Here is a 12,678-nt window from a genome sequence, read left to right on the forward strand (position 1 = left end):
TATACTGGTGTGAGGGACTTTTGTAGTAGCCTAAGGGGACATTCACTGCAGGGGGTACACAAACTAAACTTTGAAGGGGTTTTAGAATGAGGGTCAGGGTTAGTTTTAAGTGTCAGGCACATAACATTGGTTATCAAACTTTGAAGAAGAATTTGATAGGAAGTCTTTCAGTTGCTGGGGGTCTAGTATGTCGATGTAATGTTTTGAAAAAATGCATGGCGATTTTTCACCGTCTATCAATCAAACAAACAAAAAGTGATGAAATCTTCCCAGCTTGGGGTCAGTGTATTCAAATGTGCCACTCTAAGTATAAAAGCCCTTCTAGACTGCAGTAAATACGTCAAAACACAGGCCCTCCAGTGGAGGGACTATGGTCAAAACAACCTGCAGATGTTTGTGTCAGTTGAAATTCTTCGAATCATTACTTCTGGTGGAAATAGCAGTGTCAAAGCACAGACTATCTAGGGGCAAATGTACTGATGCTTAGACACATAGCATACTTCATAATACGTTCGACCTTTATTCAAGAGGGTAAATACAAATCTAAACCTAAAGTTCTCATAAGTGATATTGATTGTTTTGTTCCTAGTGAGATTTTTTATTAATTTTCAAATTATGAATTATTATTTTGTCACAAAATGCAGTTGAAAAGTTACCAATAAAAGTATGCAGAGTAATGTACTGATTAAGGGGTAATGGGTTCATTGAAAAAAATAGCAACTGTTTACCCATGCACTTCTGAAATCTGCGGTACAAATCAAAGTTAAAGGGGAAAAAATTGAAGAAGACAAATGAACTGAAGAAATATACAATGTATTGAAATATCTACAGTCACCTGTCATAGCCATCCACATCAAAGCGAAGTGTCCAGCCTGTGAACTGTTCTAACACACAGGATTAAATAAAAATAAACTTGTTCAGATAATGTATATACAAATAAGCAATATCAGTTGTTGTTTCACTCTGTGGAAATTATCAGTGATTGTTAGAAAATACACAATGATGAAGTCATATTTCAATATGCAAATTACTTGTTCCCCAGGTAAGGATCTTTAAGAGCAAAGGATGTCTTGCCGGTTGATGCGGACTGTTGAAAATTTCATGTCACGGTGATACAAAATGCATGTTACTTTTCCGTCATAAACCAGTACACATTAAAAACCTTGCTCAAATCCTGGCAAAAAATTCATACTCTTTCATACTTTCTAAATTTGCATGGTAAAATGTATTCCTACATGTCTCTGTTAAATGTACTCCCGTATGTCCCTGGAGGATTGATCTACCATCATATGGATTTTGCAGTTGATGCTGCACAGCACAGACTACATCAGTTGAAATAATCCATAATGATCACCGGCTGATGAAAGTGACATAACCATTTCATCACGAAGCACACAAATTTTGCCCCAGTCTGTCAGAGAACTTTCACAAATCATCATCAAATTCATGACTATCATCCTTTCCTTTTGATAATCTCTCGTTTTCAATGAAAAATATGTCCTCTTATAAGTTATTCTCAGGGAGATAGAGATGCTAGTTACCCTAGCGATTGCAAGTCCATGACAATTATTTAAAAGGTACATCCATTTCTTTGTTATTGTGGATCAAAGAAGTTTGACAAATTTGAGCGAGGTGATATGTTTACATCTAATGAAATCTTAACATGCATGACACCCTCATGAAAAGAGCAAGACCTCACCTTTTTATAGATAGTTCCTGCTTTCAATAAGTTTATTTGACTGATAGGCAGAAAAAATGATGTTGAAAGTACTACCACACCTTTCCATGTCTATTCCAAGATGATCAAATTACACATTTTCTTATACCTTGTCAGAACCATTTCAAAGAAACTAGAAATCGTGACTGTCGCCTCCCTTGTTCAACTGGAAATCGTACCTTGTGCAGGAAGACATTACCAGCCTTTCCCCCAGTGTCCGCGTTTGAAAAAGCGCAAATTTAGATTCATTGCCTCTATTTGACAAATTTATCACTGAGTGGTTCGACTCGCTAAAAGTAGACTGAGCTTAGGTAACAATACCTGCAGCTTTGTACCCCCGAATTGAAACCTGTTACGGTGAGAGCATATTTATTGCGGCAGCTGACAGCCAATATCCTCAGTCAGTACAAATACTGTGACACAAATTCTACTGCATTAAAATTGATTTAAAACAGCCATATTTTACCTGGGTGCTAAAAAAAAATCAGCAAAATTTTCTTTTTGATAAGTACCCTCCTGTAAGGGCACTTGCATGTCTCAAAAGTCACATTTAAGTCAGAATTACCGACAAAAAATGTTTATCTATCCACTATGCTTGTGGTAAAGATGAGCAAATAATAGACTGACATTTAACCTCTTGTTATTCATAAATTTCTGTTTGTGATCCCGAGTTTTATTTCTTTCAATATCAGCCAACTCTTCACAGAAAGAGATAAATCATTCACTGTAGATTGGGAGTTCAAAGTTCACTGTAGAGTGTAGGGAGTTCAAAGGACTGAAAGATGAACAACTCCCTCTTTTCACAAAAAACTCCTATAAATATTGTATGTTGCATATTTTATGGCTGAAACCTGGGCTACGAATACCAATTTCTATCAGTGACTCTAATACGAATACAAATACGAATACAAAAACGAAAACTATACGAATATGTGAATAACTTCAGCATCGAAAACTAGGGGTGTTGTTAAGAAGTCTACAAGCTAGGTGGTGTTGTTCAGAAGTCTACAAGCTAGGGGGTTTTGTTCAGGAGTCTACAAGCTAGGGGGTGTCGCTCAGGAGTCTACAAGCTAGGGGTTTTGTTCAGAAATCTACAAGCTAGGGGGTTTTGTTCAGGAGTCTACAAGCTTGGGGGGTGGTTGTTCAATCGCGTGCCTTGTCTTAATACTTAATTTTGTACTCTCTTTTGTTAGATCATAATGACTAATCTATCAATAATTAAGATACTCCTGTATATAATGTTGGAATAAAACCGTAGAGTAATGTACCATTCTTAATCTTTTATTTTTTTACTGCATCCATAGATTTGTCGCCTTTTTATTAAAAATTGAGACAGTTCTTAGAAACAGAGAACACATTCTATATCCAAGAAACCCTGATGATGTAGATGTGGCTTTGTGGAGGAAATGTTGTGATGCTTTCAAAATGAGGGAAACTGTAAACATTCTAAAGACGGAAACTATAAAAAGTCTAAAGATATTATTTACGTTCATGAATAACTAACTCCAACGATACGAGCTGCCCTCATAAAAGTTGAAATGTCTCGACGCAATTGTCTCACGCTCTCTTAACTGGTAACATCACGCCTCTGAAAACCATCCCATCAAAGAGTATGCCTACACTTAAGTGATATACAACTAGAGAGAATCGACACTGACAAAAGGAAGATTACTTTTGAGTGAGCAGCGTGAGGGGACAGTGTCTGTTCTGAGCACAAACATCATCGCTTTACATCAGCGCACGATCGTCTTCATTCAACCGTGTGGTGCGTTACTTACAATAAGCACTAAACAGTTTCATATCCGCTGTTATTCTCCTGTCCCAAATGACAACCGTAGCTGCATGCTTTGCTTTTTATCAGTTTTTTCTCTCTGTTCACACCACGTAAAAGTGACTTAGTGTGGAACTCCCAGTTGACAGCTACTTTTCTTGAAACTTAAATCTCTTTTTCCTTAAATGCTCACAAGGGTGCTCCCAGAGGGGTGGTGCTGAGCGCCGGCCTGTACATACACACAGCCTCAGAGGATGTTGGCCATTTTGAGCCAGCGCTTTCCACTGAAAAAGAAATCCATGACAACGTTGTTTGTGGTTGCCTGGCAACCATTTAAAAGGCAACAGTAATTCCTGTCTTCTTTAGAACTGTTTGCTATTAAATGTCACATGTTTGACTTCACTGAATAATTCCTCGTGTATAGAAAAACATTCTCATAGATACAAATTTTAAACATTATTCTGAACGCTGTTTCTTTGCTTCAGGTTCAGTGGAGGTGGATGATGGTTCAGTGTCTTCATCTTCACTGTCATCTTCATCCTCATCCTCATCCTCCTCATCAATGTTCTTATCTGAAGAGAAAACAATGACAACGTTTTCTATTAAAACCATGAGACAGTATTCTTTCAACCACTGCAATTGATTATAATTTTCTGAAATTTATAAGACTACATGTCATTTCAGTAATTGCAAATCATAAATTTCTAAAAGTTATGAGACCGTATTATTTAATTTCAGTGATCACAATCATTGAATTTTTGAAAATAACGAGACACACTCGATTATTTCTGTAATTGCAATTTTCATAATCTTTTCCTATATCGAACAAAAGATAAAAGTCAACCGGTGAGAAATAAAAACCCCACAAAACTCAGTAAATTGATCATAGCACGTGATTCATGACATCTTAGGACAGTTCTTCTCTCTGTGTCACGACAATAAAAAGACACCCAGTAGTCATAAAGAGATGAAAATTTGTACGGACAGGACCTCTCACTGAAGACTTCCTGCCATGCATTATGCAAGAGAACATTAATTTTACAAAAATGATGGGCCATTTGAAATTTGTGTTTACTTTACAAGTCGGATGATAAAATAAAGTGAAATTTCATATCTATTTATCCTTCAATTGCATCGTAAATAACAGTTAGCTTTCAGTTTACTTCCTAATGCTGTTTTGACTTAAGTACTGTTTGAAGAGGGAGACCGTGGATTGCTTTATTTATGAGCGAAAAGCGCAAAAGGACTGGATGGGAAATTATCAAATGCCCTTGACAGCAGTTGGACTTGAAATTTTATAATGCAATTTTCTTGTTTCTCTCTGTACGGTCATTAAAATTGAATACTATGATATGTTAGATGGCGGTAAACTGTACAATGCCTGGGCAATTGCTTGTACAGAAAAGGTCTCTTGCGACAAACTACGCCTATTTTCATCTCCAGTAGCTCACTGGAAAGAAATACAATGTCTGATTGTCATGGGTACACTTTATGTAAATTGTTGTACGTCACCATACGTACCTTTGGATACACAACAGGATATGTGAAAGATTCAATATTAAACTAATGGCCAAAGAAGAAGAAACAGTGGTCCTGGTGGCACATTTTTTACCTTTTCCAGTCTCGCCAGACAAACAACTAAAGCTGCGACTCTGACAGAAAATGCAGCTTGTCGGTACCCGAGCTAGACTCATTTTTCATGTAAAGTGGAGCGTCACGACACAGTAGCTTGGACAAACTTAGGCTGGAATGTTGACTTATGATTGATCAATTATGCATAATTGGTGTTGAATCACCAGGTTGGTATAGCTGTACGTGTTTGTTATTTGGAAAAATCTCATTTTACAGTGAAGCAGCTCATGTAATTGTATCAAAAGTACACTGCCAATATCACAGGGAATTAAGTCATGGTACCACCACAGTATTTACATTATTACATTATTTATACTACACAGTCAGTTAAAGTGCCATTTCAAAAGCATTAAACCTTCTCACCACCATGGTTTGGCCCAAACCTATTGATATCCATGGTGTTTGAGGACCTATTCTCACGGAGTTGGGGGTAAACTGGTTAAGCCAAATTAACATCTTCTATACGACAAAGCTTGCTATCTTTTTTGTTAATATTAGGTTGTGTAAAATAGCACTGATTAAATCGTTGTCCCTGAACTACAATCATTTACCTTACACAATACAAAATCCATAAAAAAGGCACACACACACATACAGACACAGACACACCAACAGACACACACTCACTCACATACACTCATACACACACACACTGCACACACAATATACAGTACACAACGATTTCAACAGGTCTCTCATACCAGGGTACACAAACTGAAACTGAAAAAAACCATGGCAGATACACGGCCACATACAATGATAAACAGGAATTGGACATTTAAAAGCAAATAAAAGGTAAGCTGTTCAACTGCAAAGACCGTTGCCATGCCCACAGGTGTCAGTGAATAGCTGATAGTCATAAATTACACTATTGTTGTTATAGTTGTTACAGTTTAATAGGAAGCAGTATCTTTGATTGATCACTTCACATATATCAACAACGTTGATAACATATTCCATAGATACCTGTGAGGCAAAAAGAGAAAGGGGTCGATCTGTTTCTCATCCTCACGCATAAGATGCATGTCTACCTGAGTTAAAGTCATGTTAAGATAATTCCTTGAAAAAATTTTAATATGAAAAATAATATTTCATAGATCAGAAGCTTCAATTCCTTGACAAAAAAGGAGAATAACAACATTTACATGCTGTTCAGACATTAGATGGTGCAAGCTTGCACAATACACTATAGGTATTGCAATAGGTATGTTCATGTACTGTACCTGAAATATTTAACTCCTGGGGAAATGAGTTGCTTTTCAGCTTAAGGTGGTATGTGCCTCAAAAGTGTAAAATTTAAATTTTGCCCTATGAAACTTTCAACCATTCTCTGACTAAAGCAAGAACAAAAATCAGGGGTCGCTGCACAAGGATTTGTACTAGAGAAACAAATTGCCTAATATCAACCGATTGCTGAAATTCAAAATGGCTGCCACCAACGTGTTAACTCTATGAGTAAAAATAAAACAAAACACAAAACTAAGATGGAAAACAATTTTCTTACTCCAAGAGCTTTTAAATGAGTCCCCACAAGTGGTAGATCAGAAAAGAATTGCAAAAATTTGAAAGTCTGAATATCTGTCCCCTAAGCTCATTCTACCTGAAGGCCACATAAGACATGTCCTTGGGTATGCCACACAAACCTTCCTCTAACATATATCAAAAGTATAAATGTATGTGTAAGTAATATAATCGCGTCCATTCAGATGTCATTGTATGCGTTCACATCTAAATATGGAGCTGGCAGCCATGCCAAGAAAATGACTTCCGAGTGTATATTTGCCTCTGATTAATATCGTAATTAAATCTGAGGTTTACAACTCTACAGGAAAGTAACATACATCATTGCAGCTACACGCTGCTCCTTTCATATCCTAATGGAAAGGCTCTGTAATTATTAATTGATCACGCTACATACTGGAAATTCAGAGCAGAGCCTAATTTCACTCTTGGTATGTGTGCATTCCATTAGAGGGACTATTTTACACCATTGAGAAAAATGTAATTTTACTACTCAATTTACAAACACTTGACCCCATTGACCCAATAGTTAATATTTCATTCGCTGGGGTCTGGATAATAACTTGTCCCCCAATCTGGAGAGAGTAACTTCCCCACGCTGTGTTCACTGGGTTCTTTTGTTCTTAATCTTTTTAATAGAGATTTCACTGAAAATGTGGAAAAATAAGCAGAGCAGGAAATGTTTTTTAGCGTTGTAAAAGTCATTTTTGATGACTAATTCTACTGGATGGCCAGTCACATCACCTGGGCTCCCCTCAGAATATCATTGTAATCACATACGAGGACAACAAAAATGCCATCAAAGTACAAATTACAAACCTTCCCAAGCCTTAGCAAACACACTGGACAGTATCTCAAAGAACAGGGCTACGCATGTAAGTATATTAAAATGGAAAAAAATCAGATATAAAATGAAACAAAACTGATGGGTATAGCTACATTCTCATTCCAAACTTGAAAATAACAGTTTTGGCTTTGTCTGATTGTTTATATACGGTTGTCACTTTAGACAAGGGAATGAAGTTGAAACTGAAAGGCCAACTGGTAGCTCTATTGAATCATGTAACACAACAAATGCACACACAAATACACGACCTGGTACAGTCCTCGTGTAAAGTTTGTAAGTATTGGCTCTGGAATTACATTCAAAATGGCCACCTGATGGCAAAACATATCAGTGTGCATGCATTCATGTTATGGTATGATGACAAAATTTGCACAGGTTCATATATCATTGGTTTGGGTATGACAGAGCGACGGCTCAAAGCTTTTTAAAAATATTCAAACATTGAAGTAAGACTTATTTTGGCATCTGGGTCATGAAATTCATTGAATTACTAGTAATACATTACTTTATATCCAGCATCAACAACAATAGTTATTGAATTTATGGCTGTACTTTAATAAAAATTGGCAACTTCAATTTCCTCATTTCAGTGTTATCATAGTAGAGAATGTATCACATCTTTAAATCTAGTGAACGAGAAAAATCCAGCACAACACTGTTAAAATCTTTTTTCTTACCAATTGAACTTTTTGTACGATTAATTTTATTCATTACAGGTACAAACATGGTATATTGAATACTGGCATCCACTTTTTTGAGCTGACAACATGCGTTTCTGTCATCAGCCATTTCATGATATAGTTATAAAAGCTATACTCCATATCAGTACCTTACTTAACGAATATACATTTGCAAAGGTACAGCAAAAATATCCTCCAAAAATGCATCTTAACATTATGCAAAAACCTACGAATCTATCACTCGATTTCCTGGTAAAGTATACACAGACGTTATTAACAAGCAATGTTTGAGTATGCAAATAAATTGACAATAAATTGTTATCCATTAAAAATACTCCTTGGCCTTAAATTGTGCACTATCTGCAAACTCTGTATACATGCATAGACCCTAGAAAACAAGGCCTTTTTCTAGGTTGGGTCTGTGATGCATGTAAGTCACACCGCATTGTTCTCGTACCATCTTTGAATAAAATTAGATCAGACATGTTGAGTAATGGCTTTAGATGCATGAATGAACACAGGCAAGGAAAAGAACCGAATCTACAAATACCCCTGGATCTGTCCAGGGGGACTAATTAACCTTTTCGTAGAAATTGGTTTGAGAGATACCAGAGACACCTCGGCCACAAAACCCAAAGTAACCGTGAATTAAACATACTCTTCACAATCTGGCATTCCTGACTGAAAATGTTAGTACTAATTTAATAACTGCTGCTCCCTCATTTTTTAAATAAGGCAAGAAAAAAATGTATGACTCATGTCCAACATTTTAGTAACTCATCCAGAAACCACCGCTTCGTTTCATTTAACTACGGATGACGTACATTAGTCAGGTTACAAGTCAGTGAAGGTTTTGTCGGACAACCGGGCTGAACATTAAAATTGATCCAATTTGATGATCATCAAGGCAGTTCACGTAGTCTGTTACAAGCTCATTACGCCGGCACAATAATGTGCATTTCCTTATCTGACTATTTCTCTGTGAAGAGGCCGTGACTAATGCGGGTAAAAGAGAGAAAGATGAATAAATAGTTACACACAGTTGCGGATTAATTGCAGACAAACTATGCGATGAGAGCCCCCCTCTTCTTCTCGGCATTCCATTATTAAGATATTTTCCGTGAGTGCTTAATGTAGCCAGGTGTTCTTGAAAGCTGGGTTGCCATGGAAACTGTAAATGCTCTGCTACCGAGCTTTTATTATTTTCAGGATGAACCATCACAGCTTTGGAAATTGCAGACATTGGGTTTCACTTGAAAACGTGGAAAGAGACTTAAAACGTAATTCAGGATCTATTCTAAATTCCACTCCTGTTCCGGCTTCCATAAATTTGTAATGTGCGTGCATCAACGTCTCATGGAAGACTATTTGCATCACCGTACACATCACTGAAGTGGTGCAGAGGGAGAGGGGGGGTCAAGGGTCACATTCTACCTACTAGTGTATTGAAAATGACACCGGGTATAATTCTGACGACTAAGTAATAACATAATATCAGTACATTTCTCAGTTTCTGAATGAGATAATGATGACATCTACCTGCCTACTCTGTATCTTTCGCAGCGCGACAATCTCACATACGAAAGTTGAGACACACAGTATAAAGCGGAATGTTGCGCAGTACACGTTGTTTCTCCCATGGGAGTGGTTCTGTTTGGTATCACAGAAATTACACCGGACATCAATTTTCAAATACAGTCCTTACAAATGAAAGAGGAGAAGGGAGATCTCCTTTACTGATTGACAGAGGTTAATTGCAAACCTTCTGTTTTGAAGCCAGTGACTGATCTATCACCTAGCTGGATTATGTAACTTTTTTTTGCGCGTAAAGTGAATTTCAATGATGAATTAGGGCTAAACAGTTTAGGTTACAGGGCAGACGTTTATCATGTGAAACAACTGACTGTAATTGTGAAGGATTGACCTTTGTGTGTCAAAATTAATGAGGTATCTTCATATGGCTGATTAATAACTCATAGATTACATATGGTATGGTTAATTTCAGGAACATATATATTTATTATTTGCAGATAAAAAATTTTTTTTCATTTTATAAGAATGTAAATACCAATTGTCTGTGTATTTCCATTGTCATGATTACCATCGTGTTTTCAATGTATATCATCAGAGTGCTGTGCAAATGATTAAAATATACAGTCAGGCTCCACTTCCGTTCATTTTCTATGCAAACAGCTTGCAAACCAGTTGATGCACATACAAATCAGTGTTTTGTGTAAGTTTTCTTCGGTTCCATACATGAGAATTATCTGACAAACCCTCAGCTAATTAAAACATTTTGGTACATATCTATAAGGAACATCAGATTTATTAAAAGCCGTAATCCATGGTGGATGCGATGAACAACATTGTGCTTGCATTTCCTTTGTATGAAACATCTGAACCCAAATGGTACCGGTACTTCAAGGTACTGCAAGCTCTTGTGAGGGCACCATGAGTCCATGATGTGAAAATCACAAATCGATAATAGGCATCGAACAGAAACAGAAAACGAGACAAGGAAGAGATTACTTTGATATCAGAGAGTCTAAGAAGGGCAGTGCCTTCATGAGGGTACGGATATCTATTGTTCTTGACAAAAGCCTTCCTGCTATCAAGGCGACTAGCGTACTGCATTTAAACATAAAGAAAGTCATATGTGAACGCTGCCTAGGGCTACACTTACAATGTGAATCTTTTGCAGAAAAAAATGAGATAGCAACTCAGTATGATTGATATGACACCAACATCAGTAAATCTTTTTCAGCAATAACACACTGAAGGAGCTTCACCGAAGGGTAGACATCTTGCACAGGGGGTAGCATCTGATTGGGTAGTGATCCTAATCCCAACTAGGTCTTCGAAAAGTCGACCAAGCCAACATACTGCATGCATCCATGAAAACTCAGCTTCATTTACATGCTCATCAGTGCAACCTGCACGCATGCAAGCTGTGATTTGCCTGAAAGCCGACAAAAAAAATGGAGCAGGCATATTGGAGTCGGCGTCTGGTGTCTCCTCTGTCAATAGAGCAAAGCAGGACACCTTATGCAGGCTGTCACAGTTCATCTGTCACAATTTGTGTCTTGCATATTGCTGATAGAGTACAGTAGATTTCACTTCACCGTTTACAATTGCAAGAACGTCATTACACGTTTTCTTCTTATATACAGGCAAAATATGTTGATAATTAAGCCAGACATAAAGAGCTGGTGAATCATTTAATCATTCGTTAATAAAACACTACATGAGGCACTGATGTGTTGATGTGTGTTGTGTGTCTAGTCAATTGCCTGCGGTATATCTGTTTACTTAAAGTTTTGGGAGAACCACTTGATTTGGGGGTTGGAGGAAATGGATATGACAGTAAATTTTTTTCTGTCACTGTGACAGTAAAGATGTTTTTATCGTCAGTCCTGCAATGCAAATTTGCTGGAACAATCTATTTTTTTCCAAAAGCTATACAGGAGCACATATTTTATCCTCCTTCAGTTGCTGACAATTTATATCTCCCCGGGCTAAAATCCTCCACCTCCTAGAAATAAAACGGTTCTCCCCTTATTGAAACTGACACCCACTGTGTTCCAGTAGCAGTGATCTGTCTCTCTTATATTTTTATGAACAATTAGCAATTTTGTCTTTTCCAGGACCAGTGCCACTGTTGTGTTTTTTCTACCAATCAGTGATTAGATGAGTTTGCAGCTTAAATGTCTAGGTCATCACAAACCGTGGTGTGTTCATGAAGAAGAAAACGTGGGCGATACACATGTAACTGCAAACAGTGAAGTGAAAACTGCTATAATCATGCAGCTGAACAAATCGGTATGATGCACATGCAGTACTGTACCAGTATATAGAAATTTTATAAGTCATTTGATCAATAAAACACCTGTACCTATAGATAACCCATTGTTTTTGTGGTAAATGCAGACCTTCATGGACTTGTTTAAATTATTTTTACATTTTTCTGTGTTTTTGCTTTAAAATGCTGTACATCTTTATTTCATTTTTACTTAATACTCATAGTATCTATTGGTGGTATTGCATATCCAAGTGAAAGACTGGCTTTGTGTATGTGATTTGCACCTGTTTCAGTCGCCCAACCCTATGTAGACTCTTTTTACTGTTAACTTTGGATAAATATCAATAGATTACATAAATAAAACGTACAGGCTTTGCATTCTATGCAGTGCCGTACTTTTCTGTGAACCAGGAGAAAAGCACTTGGATGGTGACCAATCCATACATGGGTGGCGTTGCCATGACGAGTCGGGAAAGCGATCCAGAAAACATTACCAAGCAACCATAACAGGGCTAGCCATAGGGTCATCCCCAGGTTTTCAAAAATGGTTGTGAAATGTAGTCTAATAATTACTTTTGCATTAGCAGAGCATCCCATGAGCCTTGCTCGGTCCACCTAGGTTGCCGGATACCTAATCTCCGACTCCTTTGGGGTTGAAAAATTCTCTTGTTACAACAAAACGTGATATTACAAATATGACTAGCCAATGCA

General features: G+C 37.2%; 1 protein-coding gene across 1 annotated transcript in view; it reads right to left on the bottom strand.

Annotated features, from left to right (window-relative positions):
- Positions 1–497: 497 nt before the first annotated feature.
- LOC139150023 (EKC/KEOPS complex subunit GON7-like) overlaps positions 498–12,678 on the bottom strand; it is a 33,038-nt gene continuing 20,857 nt past the window's right edge. The window contains exon 2 of the mRNA XM_070722164.1: positions 498–4,060. Coding sequence (XP_070578265.1) covers positions 3,945–4,060 — 116 coding nt within the window. The 3' untranslated portion in view covers positions 498–3,944. The remainder of the gene's footprint in view (positions 4,061–12,678) is intronic.

Source organism: Ptychodera flava, chromosome 14 (assembly GCF_041260155.1).
Source record: "Ptychodera flava strain L36383 chromosome 14, AS_Pfla_20210202, whole genome shotgun sequence".
Classification (NCBI taxonomy): domain Eukaryota; kingdom Metazoa; phylum Hemichordata; class Enteropneusta; family Ptychoderidae; genus Ptychodera; species Ptychodera flava.